Source organism: Dromiciops gliroides, chromosome 3, assembly GCF_019393635.1.
Source record: "Dromiciops gliroides isolate mDroGli1 chromosome 3, mDroGli1.pri, whole genome shotgun sequence".
NCBI classification, from domain to species: Eukaryota; Metazoa; Chordata; class Mammalia; order Microbiotheria; family Microbiotheriidae; genus Dromiciops; species Dromiciops gliroides.
The window spans coordinates 504,202,448-504,222,080 of NC_057863.1; the positions used below are offsets into that span (position 1 = coordinate 504,202,448).

General features: G+C 39.7%; 1 protein-coding gene across 3 annotated transcripts in view; it reads right to left on the reverse strand.

Annotated features, from left to right (window-relative positions):
• DDX25 (DEAD-box helicase 25) overlaps positions 1-19,633 on the reverse strand; it is a 37,184-nt gene that overhangs the window by 11,430 nt on the left and 6,121 nt on the right. For all 3 annotated transcript variants that reach the window (XM_043995114.1, XM_043995115.1, XM_043995117.1), the window contains 5 exons: positions 18,385-18,477; positions 18,193-18,295; positions 15,461-15,575; positions 14,936-15,113; positions 4,411-4,648 (listed from right to left, as the gene is read on the reverse strand). In XM_043995114.1, coding sequence (XP_043851049.1) covers positions 4,411-4,648; positions 14,936-15,113; positions 15,461-15,575; positions 18,193-18,295; positions 18,385-18,477 — 727 coding nt within the window. The remainder of the gene's footprint in view (positions 1-4,410; positions 4,649-14,935; positions 15,114-15,460; positions 15,576-18,192; positions 18,296-18,384; positions 18,478-19,633) is intronic.

A 19,633-nucleotide genomic window follows, 5' to 3' on the forward strand; every position in this document is an offset into this window, starting at 1 on the left:
GGTTTTTGCTTTTGTATTTCCAGTGCCTAGCACTGTGCCCTGCACATAGCAGGCATGTAATAAAAGCTGAATTGTGGAGAAGAATGGGCTTTCAAATTTAGCTAGATTCTTAGTCTATCACCAGGCCTGTATTCAACACCCTTTCAGCCTGAATCTGCTAGAGCGGACACACTGTTGGTAAAGTTTTTGAGAACCCAGGTTTACCTTAATATAGTGCTAGAGTAGGATTTTAGTGAAGAAATATTAATTATTGCTTACACTTATTTATAAAAACTTTTTGAAACTTGTATACTAGGTTGTTAGAGCTGGAGGAAATTTTAGAGGTGTTCTAACTCATCCATTTTATTGATGAGGCCTGGAGAGGCCAAGTGCTTGGTCTTCTGACTCCCGTCCAGTGTTTCCTGCCACCCCAGGGCCTACTCATTTATAAAGCATTTCAACAACCCCAAGAAATAGAGAGTGAGGGCCAGGATGAAGAAACTGAGATTTAGAGAGGTGAAGCATGACTTGCCTATGGGCAGAGATCCTCTCTGCAAACCTTTCCAGGGCCACGGTCCTGAGTGGCCTCTTCATCCACCTTTGCCCTGGGGCTTGGGAAGATGGACCAACTACAAGGGCTGCTTTTGATTCAGGACCTGAATTCTCCTATCGGGATCTTTTTTGTATTGGAGTCACAGAACATAGTGGTACAGAGGGAATGTGTTCCACTTGCTGGAGCTCTTTAAACCATTTCTCCTTTAAGATTCCTCAAGGGCTCCCAGCCAGGAAATCTATCTTTAATTCATATGTGCCCAAGTCCTTGGTTTTCCTGCTTATGAGGCCAAGATCATATCTCATTCTGTGCTGCTTTGCTAGACAGATATGAGATCTATAAATCAGTACTTTATCCATGCCTGTATGTTATTCTATGCTCAGAATTTATCTGAGTCTTCTAAGAACTATGATGGGAGAGAGGTGAGGAGGGCACTAAGTTTATAAAATGCCCTTCCCTGAAAATCTAAGAAATCTATCCATTTGGGAACTGGCCCAACAAAGCCCTCTAAAGTTCTGTTTCAGTATGTGCCATGTGCTATACCTGACATCCTCATACCTGGCTCAGGCCACGTAGCTGGTAAATAGAGTTAAACCCACATCTAGAACTTCTTCCAGCACCAAGGACAGGAAGTCTTTTCTTTTCTTTTTTTTTTTTTAATTTTTTTTTTTTTTAGTGAGGCAATTGGGGTTAAGTGACTTGCCCAGGGTCACACAGCTAGTAAGTGTGTGTTAAGTGTCTGAGGCCGGATTTGAACTCAGGTACTCCTGACTCCAGGGCCGGTGCTCTATCCACTGCGCCACCTAGCTGCCCCCACAGGAAGTCTTTTAATCATTGGCCCCCATCAGTCAATAGCAGCCTCCTCCAATCAGACCTCACAGAACATTGCACTTCTCTGAGGTCTTTCTCATGTATTATCAATGCCTGTGTTTCTTATAGCCTTAATAGACTGAAGGCTGCAGGATAGCAGGGACCATAATTTAAAGTTGATATGTCCTCTGATGCCTAGCAGCACAACCCTCCTCACACAGTAATAATCATAATAGCACTAAGGTTTGCAAAACACTGTATATATGCTGTCATTTGGTCAGTAAGCAGTTGATGTATCAATTTTAAGATTCAAGGGACATTTTTGGAATAGAGAGCTTTTAAAATACTCCTATAATCTTTTTCAACTGATAAATTTTATACTAACCTCATTTAGAGGTAGCTCCAGTGTAGTGGAAAGAACACTGGATCTTGAATCATGAGACCTGGGTTTGAGCACTGGCTGTATCATTTATTAGCTGTGTGAATTTGTCTTAAAAGAGCCTCATTGGGCCTCAGTTTCCTTATCTTTAAAATGGAGGGTGAATTAATACCTGACTACTTTTGTAGTATTGCTGTGAGATTCGATTGGGATATTTACATAAAAGTAAAATACTGTGTAAATATAATATATCATCTGCACTGGTGTATTGATTTTAATAATTTTATGTAGAGGATAATATGATGCAATATGACGGCCAAATACTATCTCCCAGAGGTCCTTGTTATAATGCAAGGCTTCTTAAACTGTGGGTCATGACCCTATATGGGGTGATATAAGTGAATTTGGGGGGGTCATGAAAAATCTGGCAATAGTAAAAAGGTTATGTGTACCTATTTTATATACCTATATAACCAGGGTGCATAAAAATTTCTCAGGGAAAAGGGGGTTGTGAGCAGAAAATGTTTAAGAAGCCCTGTTATAATGTACATACATAACATGTTGCTGTTGTTGTTTGTAGTTCTCGAAGAGGACCATGACACTGGGGTGATGTTGTGACTTGTAGTGAATTGGATTTTAAGTGAGGGAGGGCTGTGCAAGGTTACCAACCTCACACTTTCTTCTCGAGCCATCTGGGTCCAGTGGCGAGATATATATCAGGATGACTGGAGATGGTCCTGGTTAAGGCAATTGAGGTTAAGTAACTTGCCCAGGGTCACACACTGTGTCTGAGGTGAGATTTGAAACTCATGTCTTCCTAACTCCAGGGCCAGCACTCTATCCACTGCACCACCCAGCTGCCCCACATATGTTACATAGGAACTAAAGGGAGGGCCCTGAGGAACAACTATAGCCTATCCCATTAGCACATCATTACACAAATGATCAGATCAACTACTTGTCATTCTGGGAGGCTTGGAAAGCATGGTCTGTGATACAAGGCAGGTACCAAACACAGCAGCAACAAGCCTGGAGTGGGAAGATTGCCAAATAGAGATAGCAACAAATAGAAGATAAATGCCTTGAGGGCAAAGGACTCTCCTTTTTGTCTTATTCCCAAAGCCTAGCATGGAGCCTTAAGTAAAGTACCTGCTGCATAAATGCTTGTTGAACTTAACTGAATACCTTTAGAGAAGAGATCCAGATGGGAAGTTCCAGTGGGGGCTTAGGGTAGGGGTATGTGAGTGAGAGAACCAAGCAAACTCTGCTTGTTTCTAAGGCTGGCAATTCATTGTAGTTTCCATTTTGTCTACCAGGATTCTGGGAAGGAATACCCAGTCCCTGCACATACTGTTTATGATATACTACTGTTCCTAGAGTATTTCCTTAAATTGGCAGTCTAGTAATCCTGTCAAAGAAAGGAAATGATTAGTCTGGCATGACTGCAATTCAATATTAGAAATTGTTCCCTGTAAGGGTCTGGGCTCAGCACTGAGGAAACAAAGGCAAATCAAAACCAAACCAAAGTTTATGCCGGGTACGATTTGGGCACCGCATTTTAAGAAGGACATTGATAACGGAGAAAAGCTATGAAGATGACTAAGAAGGTGAAGGAGTTAAGAGATCACATCATTCTGGGATCAGTTGAAATACCTGGGGAGATTTAAATGTGGGAAAGAGAAGAGGTGAAGCCAAAGTTTTCTTAAGTACAGGCAGGTCCGTTGTTATATGGAAGAGGGAACAGAACTAGCAGCACTGAGCAGAAGCTGCAGAGAGGAAATTGTTAGGGCTGATGTCAGGAAAAACTTCCTAACCATCAGGCACTTCAAAAGCTGAATGGGAAGTACCGGGGTTTACCTCACAAGGGGTCTTCATGCAAAGGCTGGCTGACTACTTGTTGGGGAGGTTGCAGGACTGGCTGGTCAGGTACCATGTGGACTACACAGCCTCTGGGGGTACCTTCCACTTCTGACATTCTGTAATGCTGCACGGTGAGATGAGGCAACACACAGGTACAAACTCACTTGTTCATTTTGGGCAAAAAGGCCCATTCAGGGAGCTGACAGTCACAGACACCTGCATTATACCAGACTGTCTCTCCTGCCAACAAGACCCTTTCCAGGGACTCCTCTCTGACTGTGCTACCCAACCCTCCCATGTTGATTTGGCTCCACCTCAGCTCACCATTCAAAAGCTGCCCATGTATCCTGCTGCCATGCTTTCCTACACATCCAGACCAGTGAGGACCTTGAGACATCAGACTAGCTACTAAGTTGCTGCATATGCTGGAGATAAAAAAAAAAAAAATCTAGTGTCTCTTATAATCTCACCAGGCATTGTAGGGAGCAAAGAGAGGCCTGTGTAGATGTGACCATGATCAAGTCAGCCCATTTTTCTTTCTTGTGAAGCAGAAAGCAGCACTAACCTAGTTGGAAAGGACATAGTCCAACCCATTCAATAGCAGGATGGGAAAGGAGAAGGGAAACTGAACTGAGAAAGAATTCTGAGATGAAAAGTGCCCCGGTTCTGACCCTCCTTCAGTTCTAGCAAGATTGCAAATCTAGTAAATATGTATGAGCCAAGTGTGTTCCTAGCTACTGAGTGTCTACTCTGTACGAGGCACAACACTGGAGAGCTAAGGAAATCTGCTCGCATCCCTTCAGAGGAGAACCAACCCAGCCAGTGTTACCTGGCAAAAGATGATGGCCTGACCAATGGTGATGCCTCCATAGATGTTGCACAGGGCTTGGTATTTGTCTTTCCTACTGTCACATAGAACATAATACTGCCTGATGTTGTTCAGAGTCAGCTCTTCTTTGCGTAGCTTGATCACATTAGGATCAGGAATGATTCGCTCAGCAAACTGCCACACGGAATCCTCAAAAGTTGCTGAGAAGAGCAGCATTTGGCATTCGGGCTGTAAAGCTCTGTAAGAGAAGAGGCCAGTTACCTGTGTGTTGCCTTTCTCCCCTGTCAGAAGCAGCCTGTAGGAGGCCGAGTTCCACCCTTACCCTCTGTTCAATAAATGCTCTCTCCAGCTTTTGCCTTGGAAGAGGCAGGTACCTCTATACAAACAGCCAAGGACAAAACAGCCAAACGTCCCACAAAACACACCAAGCTGGTCAACCAGAAAATAGAGAGTTCTCATCTGCATTGTAGGACAGGGTCAGATTTTCTCATCATAAGGACCCACTAAATTCATTAACAATTTTGTGTTAAGAAAATGTCCAGCTGGAGCAGCTAGGTGGCCCAGTGGATAAAGCACTGGCCCTGGATTCAGGAGGACCTGAGTTCAAATCTGGCCTCAGATACTTGACACACTAGCTGTGTGACCCTGGGCAAGTCACTTAACCCTCACTGCCCGCAAAAAAAAAAAGAAAAAAAAGAAAAAAAGAAAATGTCAAGCCAAGGGTTCTGGGAAGATAGTCATATAAGGCAGGAAATTATCTGGCTCTTTCAAATTCCTCTATAAATAATTTAAAATAATTCCTCAAAGTAAACTTCAGAGAACCTGAAATAATTAAAAGTTGGGGTAAAGCAGTTGTCCAGCCTAAGACAACTCTGGAGGACATTAGGAAAGACGACTCCCCCACCTCCATTTCAGGCACTTTCAACTTGAACCATGGACAGCTGTGAGTGAGATTTTCTCCACCCCTTACATACAAGTGATTTAACAGTAGTATACTAATAGTTTATAGACTACAAATTATGATTTAAAGTATTTAGATATTCTTTAGTAGTTTAAGAGTAAGATAGATATTGAAAGGAGGAGCTAAGGCAAATGCTAACTTATCTACTCTACAAGCTTAACCAAAGATTCAACTATTTGTTTTTCAATTGTGGTTTAGTCCAATCCTCCCCCCCCCCCACCACGAGACGGTTAAGTGACTTGCCCAGGGTCACACAGCTAGTAAGATGACAAGTGTCTGAGGTCAGATTTGAACTCAGGTCCTCCTGAATCCAAGGCCGGTGCTTTATCCACTGCGCCACCTAGTTGCCCCCTATGGTCAGGTATAGCCACCAATCAGCTTCAAGGTCAGATACCTAAAATATTAACTTCTGAGCTATATGGGACCAATATGACTGATGGTTTCTTTCTTCCTCTTCCATACTTATTGTATTTGTATCCCATAAATTATGTTTAAATTGTGGGAGGATTTATTGAGTATAATATCTGTGGATCCTGGGGCTCAGGGTCTTTGGGTCCCAGACCTGAGACTGGCTTTATTGGAGACAGGATCCTTCTCTCAATAAACCTATTTTCTTTTGGCTTGGAGACTTTGGTGTTTTTTTTCATCTAACACTTAGAAATTTTCTCAACATAGTGTGGGGGCAAGATGGATGATCAGGGTAAGACCGTAGGACTTTCTGCTGGTGTTGGATTCGAGGTTTAGGTGCACTGACCAGACCCTGTCCCAGGCTGTGGTTGAGGGCAAGGAGGAGCGAGCAAACACTGGTGAGTATAGTCACAGAGGGGTGAGGAGAAGGAAAATGGAGCAATTATCTCAAATAAACAAGGCATGAATGGAAGAACTGTTACAATGGAGGGGAAGAGGAGGTGGAGGGCTAGTAGTGCTAGAACTTTATTCTCATCAAAACTGGGTTAAAGAGAGAATTACACCTATATCCAGAAGGGTATAAAAGTCTTCTTAATTTATATGGGAGGGTGAAGGGATAGGATAAGGGAGGGACTCTCACAAAGGTATGCAGATCCAGAAATAGGAAGGCATTAAGGATAAGATAAGGGCTCTCAAGAGGGTGTGTAGATAAGGAGTAAGGGGACAGAATAAGGGAGGGACTCTTATAAGGATGGCTAGATTAAGGAAGAGGGGAGAGAGGGGAGAGGAAAAGGGAGGGATTCTTTTTTTTTTTTTTTGTGAGGCAATTGGGGTTAAGTGACTTGCCCAGGATCACACAGCTAGTAAGTGTCAAATGTCTGAGGCTGGATTTGAACTCAGGTACTCCTGAATCCAGGGCAGGTGTTCTATCCACTGCGCCACCTAGCTGCCCCAAGGGAGGGATTCTTAGAAGGAGTGCAGATTAGGAAGGCTGTGGTCAGAAATACATTAGACATCTGAGAAGGGATAGGATAAAAAGAGAGGGAGAGAAGGATAAAAGTGAGGAAAAATGGGATAGAGGGAAATATATAACTAGTAATTATAGCTTTGAATTGAACAGAAATGGAGAGCAAAATGGATTAAAAACCAGAATCATACGTTTGTTTACAAGAAACACATTTTAAAATGAGAGATACACATAGAGTGAAAATCAAAGACTGGAGTACAATTTACTATGCTTCAAAGCTGATGCAAAAAAAGCAGGATATGATCTCAGACAAAGTTAAAATTAAAACAGATTTAATTAAAAGGGATAAATAAGGAAAAAACATTATGACAAAAGGTACCCTAGATAATGAAGTAATATCAATACTCAACCTATATGTACCAAATTCTCTAGCATCCAAATTTTTAAGGCAAAAGCTAACTAAATTACAAATGGAACTAGATAGTGAAACTATAACAGTGAGGGATTTCAACCTTCCCCTTTCAGAATTTAACAAAAAAAAAAAAAACAAATAAGAAAGAAGTCAAAGAGATGAACAGAATCTTAGTTAAGGTAGATATGATAGATATCTGGAGATAATGGAATAGGAATAGAAAAGAACATACCTTTATCTCAGTGGTATATGGTACCTTTACAAAAACTGACCAAATAATAAAGCATAAAAACTTTATGGTTAAAAGCAGAAAAGGAGAAATATTAAATACATCCTTTTCAGATCATAATGCAATAAAATTATATTTAATAAGAGACCATGGAAACACAGAGTAAAAATTAACTGGAGAATGAATAACATAATCTTAAAAAATGAGTAGGTTAGGGGCAGCTAGATGGAGCAGTGGATAGAGCACTGGCCCTGGATTCAGGAGTACCTGAGTTCAAATCTGGCCTCAGACACTTAACACTTACTAGCTGTGTGACCCTGAGCAAGTCACTTAACCCTAAATGCCTCACTAAAAAAAAAAAAAAATGAGTAGGTTAAAGAACAAGTCACAGAAATAATAAATAATTTTATTAAAGAGAATGATAATAATGGGACAACATACCAAAACATATGGGATGCAGCAAAAGCAGTAATAAGAGGAAAGTTTATATCTCTAAATGCTTATGTGAGGGCCGAAATTTAATATATGGAACGTTAACTGGGTGACTCACCAAAGTACTGGGGTCCCAGAAATAACGATAAAATAGAGAAAGAGAAGATCAATGAATTGAGCATGCAATTAAAAAAACTAGAAAAAGAACAAATTAAAAATCCACAATTAAACACCAAATTGGAAACACCTTTTGTAAAACAAATATAGTGCTGATACCTAAATTAGGAAGAACAAAAACAGAGAAAGAAAACTGTAGACCAAATGTACTCATGAATATTGATGCAAAAAAATCCTACATAAAATACTTTCTAGGAGACTACAACAATATGTCACAAAGATCATACACGGTGACCAAGTGAGATTTATGCCAGGAATATAGGGATGTTAACATAATGAAAACCATGAACATAATTGACTTTTTTTTTTTGGGGGGGGGGCAGGGTAATGAGAGTTAAATGACTTGCCCAGGGTCACACAGCTAGTAAGTATCATGTGTCTGAGTCTGGATTTGAACACAGGTCCTCCTGAATCCAAGGCCAGTGCTTTATCCACTGCGCCACCTAGCTGCCCCCAACATAATTGATTTTTATCAATAACAAAAGTAACAAAAATCATATAATTGTATCAATAGATGCAGAAAAAGCTTTTAATAAAATACAATACTCATTTTTATTAAAAGCATTTGAAAGCATAGGTATAAATAATGACAAAGAGCATCTACCTAAAATCATCAGCAAGCATTATGTGTAATGAGGACAAGCTAGAAGCTTTCCCAATAAGATTAGAAGTGAAACAAGGATGTCTGTTATCATCAATAATATTCAATATTGTATTAGAAATGCTAGCAATAAAAAAAGAAATGCTAGAAATAGCAATAAGAGAAGAAAAAGAAATTGGAGGAATCAGAATAGGTAATCAGGTAATAAAACTATCTTTTTGCAAGATGATATGATGAGGGGGCAGCTAGGTGGCACAGCAGATAAAGCACCAACCCTGGATTCAGGAGGACCTGAATTCAAATCCAGCCTCAGACACTTGACACTTACTAGCTGTGTGACCCTGGGCAAGTCACTTAACCCTCACTGCCCTGCAAAAACAAAACAAAACAAAAAACAGAAGTGAAACAAGGATGTCTGTTATCATCAATATTATTCAATATTGTATTCGAAATGCTAGCAATAAAAAAAAGAAATGCTAGCAATAGCAATAAGAGAAGAAAAAGAAACTGGACCAATCAGAATAGGTAATCAGGTAATAAAACTATCTTTTTGCAAGATGATATGATGAGGGGGCAGCTAGGTGGCACAGTGGATAAAGTACCAGCCCCGGATTCAGGAGGACCTGAGTTCAAATTCAGCCTCAGACACTTGACACTTACTAGCTGTGTGACCCTGGGCAAGTCACTTAACCCTCATTGCCCTGAAAAATAAATAAATAAATAAAAATAAAGCTAATGCCCTCCTCTTAAAAAAAAAAAAAGATGATATGATGACATACTTGGAAAATCTTAGAGATCCAACTAAAAAGCTAATTGAAAACAATAATAATCTTAGCAAAGTAGTGGGATATAAAATAAACCCAAATATAACATTAGCATTTCTATATATCAACAATGAAACCTTGCAATAAGAGATAGTAGGAAGGAGCAGCTAGGTGACACAATGGATAAAGCACTGGCCCTGGTCTCAGGAGGACCTGAGTTTAAATCTGGCCTTAGACACTTGACACTTACTAGCTGTGTGACCCTGGGCAAGTCACTTACCCCTCATTGCCTCGCAAAAAAAGAAAAAGAGAGATGGTAGGAGACACCCCATATAAAATAACTGTAGACAGCACAAAATACCTGGAAATATACCAGCCAAGACAAAACTAGGAACTACATGAATAGCATTATAAAACAGTCCTGATATAAATATAGTCAGATTTAAATAACTGAAGAAATAAAGTGTTCAAGGGAGGGCAAAGCCAATATAATTTTTTAAAATCACAATTCTGGGGGCGGTTAGGTGGTGCAGTGGATAAAGCACCAGCCCTGGATTCAGGAGGACCTGAGTTCAAATCTGGCCTCAGACACTTGACACTTACTAGCTGTGTGACCCTGGGCAAGTCACTTAACCCTCATTGCCCCGAAAGAAAAAATCACAATTCTACTTAAATTCATCCACTTATTCAATACCATCTCAAATTACCAAAAATATTTTGAGCTAGAAAAAAATAACAATTCATTTGGAAGTAAAAAAGGTAAAAAATATAAAAAGAATAATGAAAATAAAGAAAGGTTTAGCAGTATCAGATCTTATACCATCTTATAAAGCAGCAATCATCAAAACTATCTGACTGGCTAAGAAATAGAAAGGTGGATCAGTAGAACAGAGTAGACATACAATACATGGTAGTAAATGATTATAGTAATCTTGTGTTTGAGAAATGTAAAGATTTAAACTTATCGGATAAGAATTCACTATTTGGTTAAAAAACTTGGGGAGGGGCAGCTAGGTAGCACAGTGGATAGAGCACCGACCCTGGATTCAGGAGTACCTGAGTTCAAATTCAGCCTCAGACACTTAACACTTACTAGCTGTGTGACCCTGGGCAAGTCACTTAACCCCAATTGCCTCACCAAAAAAAAAAAAAAAAGAAAAAAAGAAAAAACTGTTGGGGAGGGGCAGCTAGGTGGCACAGTAGATAGAGGACCGGCCTTGGATTCAGGAGGTCCTGAGGTCAAATCCGGCCTCCTCAGACGCTTGACACTTACTAGCTGTGTGACCCTGGGCAAGGCATTTAACCCCAATTGCCTCACCAAAAAAACAAACAAACAAACAAACAAAAAACCTGTTGGGAAAATTGGAAAGCAGTCTGGCAGAAATTGGGTAAAGACCAATATCTTATACCTTACCAAGATAAGGTCAAAATGGATACATGACCTAGATATAAACTACCATAAGCAAATTAGAAGAACACAGAACATATTACCTATAAAACCTATTAATAGGGGAAAATTTATGAATAAACAAGAGATAGAAAAATTGTGAGATGTAATGGTTACATTAAAAAGAAGTTTTTGTACAAATAAAACCAATGTAGGAGCAGCTAGGTGGCGCAGTGGATAAAGTACCAGCCCTGGATTCAGGAGGACCCCTGAGTTCAAATCCAGCCTCAGACACTTGACACTTATTAGTTATGTGACCCTGGGCAAGTCACTTAACCCCCATTGCCCTGCAAAAAATAAATAAATAAACAAATAAAACCAATGTAGTCAAGATTAGAAAGAAAGCAGAAAATTGTGAAAAAAATCTCATCTCAAATATATAGAGATTATCAAATTTATAAGAATATGAGTCAATCCCAATTAATAAATGGTCAAAGGATACCAATAAGTAGCTTTTCTTTCTTTTTCTTATAATGGGGGGGGGCAGCTAGGTGGCGCAATGGATAGAGCACCGGCCCTGGACTCAGGAGTATCTGAGTTCAAATCTGGCCTGAGACACTTAACATTTACTAGCTGTGTTACCCTGGGCAAGTCACTTAACCCCAATTGCCTCACTAAAAAAAAAAAAAAATAATAATAATAATAGGGGGGGCAGCTAGATGGCGCAGTGGATAAAGCAATGGCCCCGAATTCAGGAGGACCTGAGTTCAAATCCAGTCTCAGACACTTAACACTTATTAGCTGTGTGACCCTGGGCAAGTCACTTAACCTCCATTGCCTCACCAAAATAATAATAATAATAAACATCTTTATTTAAAGTTTTTAGCTCCAAATTTTATCCCTCCTTTCCTCCATCTCCTCCCTACTCCCTGAGGCAGCAAGCAATCAGATATAGGTTATCCATGTTCAATTATGTAAAACATTACCATATTAGTCATTTTGTATAAAAAAAACAATCAATATCAGTTCTTTCTTTGGAGATGGATAGTGTGACAAGCAGTTTTTCAATGAAGAAATCAAAGCTATATATAAAATCATATGAAAAAATGCTCTAAATTATTTTTCAAGATTTCTTAAAAAACAAAACCAATTTTGAGAGATCATCTCATACCTGATTGGTTAAAATGATAGAAGAAGAAAATGACAAGTACTGGAGGGGATGTGGAAAAACTAGGACACTAATATACTATCAGTGGAACTATGAACTGATCCAACCATTTTGGAGAACAAGCTGGAATTATGCACAGAGTCATAAAATTAAGTATACCCTTTGATCCAGCAATACCACTATTAGGTCTGTTTCCCAAGGTGATAGGGAAAAAGGAAAAGAACCTATATCTTAATAATTTTTTTTTTGCGGGGTAATGGGGGTTAAGTGACTTGCCCAGGGTCACACAGCTGGTAAGTATCAAGTGTCTGATGCCAGATTTGAACCCAGGTACTCCTGAATCCAGGGCCAGTGCTTTATCCACTGTGCCACCTAGCTATCCCGAACCTATATCTTCTAAAATATTTATAAGTAGTTCTCTGTGGTGGCAAAGAAATGGAAATTGAGGGTATGCCTATCAATTAGGGAATGACTAAACAAATTGTGGTATAGGATTGTGATGGGAAATACTATGCTGTAAGAAATAACGAGTACGGTGATTTTAGAAAAACATGGCAACACTTGCATGAAATAATGAAGAGTGAAATGAGCAGAACCAAGAGAACATTGTATATGATAACAGCAAAACTGTTTGAAGACTGGGAATGACTAAGTTATTCTGAATATTAAAAATACTAAAATCAACTATAAAGCATCTATGAAGAAAGATGCTACCACCTCCTGAAAAAGAACAGAAATGTGCATAGTATGGTTTTCCATCCATCCATCCATCCATCCATCCCTGTGTCAAATGGTGGTCTTCTCTAGAGCAGAATGGGGAGGAAGGGCAGGAGACGGTTCAGAATTCCAAACAAATAAATAAAATAAACAAATGAAAAATGAAAAAGAAAATGTCGAGCCCCTCTGGGAACTAATCAGGCCTGAGGTCTCTCTCCAGAGCAAGTTCATTTATTTTCTAGACAGAGAAGAGATATTTAAAGATGAAATGTTTTGCTTCAAGATCACTGAGTAACCACATAATATTGCCTTGGCTATGGGGCACAGATTTCCTGAACTCTTCAGGCATAAAATCTGGTTCTACCTGGTTTTGAAGTTCCAGCTGAAAAGGAGATATGAAGGAAGAAGGAAAGGTTAGACAGGGAAGATGGGAAGCTAAAAAGATAACCAAATCTGACAGAAAGGGAGAGACAGTTTAGAAGAGATAAGACAAACAGAAACGACTAACCTCACTCACAAGGACTACTGCCCAGACAAACAGTATCAATGAGGCTTTTCAAAAGTGTTCTAAGTAACAAAAATGAAGGAGTGACTACGATGTCTTTCTGGGTACCACACTGGAAAGCTGACAGGGAGGCCAGAAGCACTCCTCAGCTCCTCTTTTCAGGAGTGCAAGTGGGTTGTTGCATAAGAACTGGGTAAGGATTAGGAGGAATGTTTTCTTGGAGAGTTTTTGATGTTACTTCTTTTGAACAGTTTACAAACTACCCTCTGCAGCTTTTCCCTCTATGCTTCCTCCTCTCTTAGGAAGGTTGAACAAAGTGGGGGAAGGGGAGTGAGGGGACGAGTGTAAGAATTAGGATTGTAAACAAAGGAAAAACTATAGTCAGACTTTTCCCTTTCTTTTTCATTTCCCTGAGTCTGAGCCCTGACTCAGAATCTTAAGAGATGGAAGTAAACAAGATTCAATATACTTGCTTTGGAAGCCAGGTATGTTTTTTTAGGTATCAAAGAAAAGAAAACAAAAGGAAAAAACCAAGTATTATGTTACCAAAGGATACTGGTAACCAATCTCGGGTCAAGAACTAAATTTGAATGATTGAGGATTCCAAGAAAGATCTAGAAAAGACCTCTGAAAAGGCTCAGAGGAGTTTAGAACAACTGGGTACTTCCTGGGCACTATCCAGTCTCCTGGAAAACTTTTTTTCATGTTTTTGAGATGGCAAAATGGTAACATACTAACGGACTGTACGGAAATATTTAGGTACATCATGAAATTGGTAGGGACCATGGTCAGCTGGCACCTGGGATTTTTCAAGTCCCAATTTAGTCTAATCCCTTCATTTAACAGAGGAAACCCAAGTCTAGAAGTAAAGCCAGAAGTCACAAAACTAGTTAGAAGCACAGCCCTAACTAGTACCTAGGTCTCCTGATGTCCTGCCCAATGCTCTTTCCTGTATCACATTCTCTCATTATTATACCTTTTTTCGATGTGGAGCTTTGAGTTCATGAATACAGGAAACTACTGGGGCATAAACTACACTAATGCATAGTTGCAATTCATATGTAACTTAGTGTTCTTAGAAATTTGCCTAGAGCACATAGAAGTTAAATAAATTGCTCACTGGGACACAGATAGATAGTATGTGTCAGAGATACAGCTGGGACCCAGGTCTTTCTTACTTCAAAGCCAACTCTATTTTTGTGTGTGTGTGAGGCAATTGGGGTTAAGTGACTTGCCTAGGGTCACACAGCTAGTAAGTATTAAGTGTCTGAAGCCAGATTCGAACTCAGGTCCTCCTGAATCCAGGGCCGGTGCTCTATCCACTGCTCCCCCCCCAACTCTCTATTGATGTGGCCTCTCAGTTATCTACTGTACTCTCATAATATCCATTAAAAAGTGGGTAGCTAGGCATCAGAATCTTCTGTTTGTATATTTGTCTAGGGAAATGTAGGAAACATGATTAAGCCCAGCACAGAGGCATGAATCCTCTGAATCTTTACTCTTGTGAAGCAGCTACAGCCCAAGCCTTTGCTGCCCCCATGTGTCAACACAGGCAAAACTGGAATAGCCTTGTAGGACCTTTTTTTTCTAGATGAGCCAAGATAAAATGAGGCATCTCAAGAATCACAGGACTCTTACAAAGCCTCTGGAAAAAAATTGAGAATGAAGAGGTAAAACATTAATGGGTATGACAACAGTGAGAGGTGGGGGAAGATGAAGTCCATATAAGAAGGAGCAGCACATAAATCAAGTATTAGGACAGAAGATATAGGAGGGGACACAAAACTCTGGGGTTACCTCTGAATTCGAATGCTTTGGTCTGAGAATCCCTGGGTATCAATCATCACATCTGCTTCATCCAGGACAAATACACGGATCTTATTCAAATCGATCACTTTTCGTTTAAAGCACCAATCTAGGACAGTCCCAGGGGTGCCAATTATAATTTGTTTGGTTATATCGGTGCCTCTCGGAGCTGGAGGAAAAAAAGATTAAATTTTCTCTTAGACGCAAAGTCTCACCTTTCATAATGTCCAACTGCTTAAATCAGAGCACACAGCACTGGACTGCAACTTGGTGAAATCAGTTCCAAAATCTAAAAACTAAAAAATGCTGCCATGTTTTGGCTTTGTAAATGTTCAAGATAAACTCTTGGAAACTCAGTTGGTTTAATAATACCAATCAAAAGAACAGTGTGTGGAATGTGATCCTACCACACAAGGTACTGAGCTTGTTTTAGAAACCAGCCTGAACGAAATCGACTATCTAGGAGTATCTGAGAGTACTATAAAGTTAGCCAAGACTTCCTTAGTTAGCACATACCTCGGTTTCCTCGAACAGCATACATCACTTCAACATCAATACAAAATTTTCCCATCTGCTCAACCACACGTCCAGTTTGCAGAGCCAATTCATAAGTTGGAGCTAGGCAGAGACACTTAAGATAGAATAGGGAAAAAATTTATAAAAGCAAACCTTTTTTATAGTTTGAGCTTCAGTGTGTGTGGGGACTGGGGCTAGAAAGAGGAATAGAAATGTCTAGTTATAGAATTTGGGTTTAAAATGTCAACCTTTACTTGAATGCACTTAATAGCTGACAGAATGGGAGATTTATGAGACAGGGAACAAGCTTCTTTCATATATTCCTTTTGAAAAAGTCACAAAAGGAATATTCAACAATATAAAGCACTAGGGGAATGCAAAGAGGAAATACTAGGAAGTCATAATATAAATCTAGGTTCTTATCACTTTATCCATGGACTATTATAATCTTCTAACTCTTCTCCCTGCCTCTAGCCTTCTTCCCCTGCCTAAATCTATCATTTCTGACATTCCACATCCAGTTTAATCTTCCTATTTCACTTTGTAACTCATTTTACTGGGCCAAAGCCTTTAATGGTTCCCAGATGCCAGGATAAAGTCCGAACTCCTTAGACTGGCATTTAAGGCTCTTCTAAATGTGGATTCAACATTATTTTTTTCACTTATCTTCTATATATGGTCTACTCATTGTTTTCACACATGGCATGCATATATGCATTCACGTTTTCTATGGTAGTCCTCTTACTTGGGTTGGCTTCCTCCTTCTTTATACAGTTAAATCCTACTCTTACATCAAGGTCAAGGTCGAGTTCTGCTGTTTCACTCAAAATCACTGTGATATGGAGACCATTTCTCAACTTCCCTAGTTCTATAGCCCCTTGTGTCTGCATCACTCATTTAGGACTTAGCTTTCACTACCCTAGTTGTTATTGATTTTTTGTACATGTATGGCTTATCTTCCTAACTAGGCTGTAAGCCTTGGAGGCTAGAAAAGAACATTAGGCCTGTTTCCCCAATGTCAACCACAATCCCCTGCACAGACTAGGTCGAGGAATGATGATGATGGTGGTAGAAAAAAATGGATGTGTAAATCCATGGCTGTTCTAGCCAAGGTATTATGATCCTAATATCAAGGGGTTTAGACTGAAAGAGGAAAATAATGTACCATGAAGATACAGAATGGGGAGGAATAGGAACACATAGAAGCAGGCGCTGGGATGCCAAATTTGGGGAACAGCTAGCACTCTTATCTAGTTAGACAGTAGAATTAATAAAATAAGGTTAAAAAGATAGATCGTAGTCATACTGTAGGCATCCTTAAATGCTAGGCTAAGGAGTTTGTAGGGCACTATAGATAAGTTTTGAGCCAGGGAATAATATGGTCAGATCTGTGTCTTAGAACGATTATTATTACAGTTGTGTAGATAAAATAGAGAGGTCAGAGACAGGAAGCAGGGAAACAAATTAAGGGGGTTATTGCAGTCTTCCAGGTAAGATGTGATGAGGGCTTGAAACAGGATGGTGGCCATATGAATAGAGAAAAGGGGATGAAGACAAGAGATGCTGAGTTGATAGAGTTGCCAGGACACAGTGACCGAGTGGACCTAATATATAAAACAGAGGGAAGAATCTAAGATGACTTTGAGGTTTTGAACCTTGGCAACTGGAAGACAAGTGATGCTCTCACCAGAAACAGGAAAGCCTAGAGGATGAGAACATTTTAATGGAGTAGAAATTGTTTTGGAAAGGCTGAACCTGGAATGTTTATGGCACATTCAGGTGGAGAAAATCACACAGGCATTTGATAATGTTGTAAGATTGAAATGTTGTAAGAGAGATCAATGTTGTTGTCCCATTGTCAGTTCAGTCATGTCCAACTCTTTGTGACCCTATTTGGGATTTTCTTGGCAAAGATACTGGAATGATTTGCCATTTTCTTCTCCAGCTCATTTTACAAATGGGGAATTGAGGCAAACAGGGTTAAATAACTTGTCTAGGGTCACACAATTAGTAAGTGTCTGAGGCCAGATTTGAACTTAGGAAGATGAGTCTTCTTGACTCCAGAGCCAGTGCTTTATCCACTGTCCCATCTAGTTGCTGTAGATATTAACACAATATACAGATTTTGGAATCCATCTATATAGAGGTCATAAATGGGAGTAGATGAGATAACCAAAGGAGAAAATGTAGAGAGAAAAAGTAGAGGGCCAAAGATAGAACTATGAGAAAAAATTACATTCATGGGGTAGTAGAAGGATGATGAACTAAGCAAAGGAAACTGAGGAATGGTCAAACAGGCAGCAGAAGTGGGAAAGAGTAGTGTTCTAGAAATCCCTTTGGTAGCTGTGTAGATGACATGGAATGGGGAGAGATTTGAAGCTGGGAGACCAATTAGGTGGCCAATAAAATAACTCATGGAAAGATAATGAGTTCTACTTTGGACATGTTGAATTTAAGATATGTCTGGGACATCCAGTTTGAAATAACCAATAGGCAGTTGGTGATGCAAGGCTGAAGCTCAGGAGAAAGACTGGTGCTGGATATGTAGTTCTGAGAGTCATTTGCATAGAGATGATAATTAAACCTATGGGACTATAGAGAGAGAAGAGAATGATAAGTAACTGCACTTTGAGAAGGGGGAAGAAAATTTTGTAGCCCCCCACCCCCCATCTCCAGCTGGTCATTACATGCACTACAAGAGTCATGATTGTTTTATCTCACCTCTTTCTTACCTGTGGAAACAGCTCTGAGGCATTAACTCTGCTTAGCATTGCCAAGACAAAAGCAGCTGTTTTGCCTGTTCCAGACTGGCTCTGTGCTATGAGGTTCTGGGGTCTATAGGATAACAGGAAACCATTAAGCTTAAAACTAGTCTAAGAGATGAAAACAAGCCAAGACACTTCATTACAGCCCTTAGGACTTACGGGTGTGCCAACATCATGGGGAGGGCCATCTCCTGGATTTTTGATGGTCTGTTGAATCCCATTGCATAAATCCCTTTCAGTATCTCTTCCTTTCTATTAAAAATAAATCAAAGACTTACAAGTCTGTGGATAATTTATACATTAATGATTTGTAGGCATGTCCTACAGTGGGATACATCACCATCTACCTAATTTTTCCCATCTTTCTGTCCCTATTCTTTCACAGATCTCCCATGGAGGATTTGCCCAGTACACTGGAGGTCTAACACCAAGTGGAGAAGAGAGGCAGCACATGTTCTGGAGTAGGCCATGTATTGCCCTACTCATCTGTTATACTTCAGTCAGAATACATGACCATTTAAGCTTTTAGAAATATGCACCTGAATAATAACTAAATGCTGCCATTATTTTTATGGCTATGAACTATGACTTGTCTTTAAAAAAAAGACTATTTAATATAACTTTCCTGATGACCCAAGTATACACAAACACAGCTCAATGCAAAGGACCAGAATAATTGCACTTTCTCAATTACTTACATGTAAATTATTCACTTGGATTACCAAAATCCAGTTTTGAATCTGAGAGAGATTTCCTTACCTACTATTCAGCAGGCTCCTGGGCTACTTCTTATCATGAGCAGGAGTAGGAAAACTCATTTTATTTACTCATTTTAAGTTAGCCAAGACAAATTTAAGTTGGGAAGATCAATATATTCTTCCTTTTCCAGGATCATGTCTTGTTCCAAAATTCAATAGAAATTATTTCTGAATTATCAATGCTACTATCTCCTTCCATAACTGAAATTCCACTTCAGTAATATGCACTACTGACAAAACACTGTAAGAGTTATAGAATATTTTACACACATTATCTAGTTACTCTTTATGACAGACTGGGAGGAAGCTTCCCCCCACTGCCCTGGTTGGACTTGTGATTTCATTGGTGTGGTGAACTCCCTGTGTGGAAACTCTCTGTACTAACACACATTAGCAACCATAGCTTTAGAAAGCTCCCTGGGGCACTTACCAATTAAATGACTTGCCCATGGTCACACAGCTGGTATGTGTCAGAGGTAGGACTTAACCCTAAGTCTTCCTGACTCCTAGGCTGGCCCTCTATCCAATATGCCACAGTAACATATGAGACAGTTATTTAAGTGTATTATCCTTATTTTATAGATGAAGAAACTGATGATCAGAGAGTGACTGTCCATGGACACACAATGAATAAGCATCAGAGACAACAT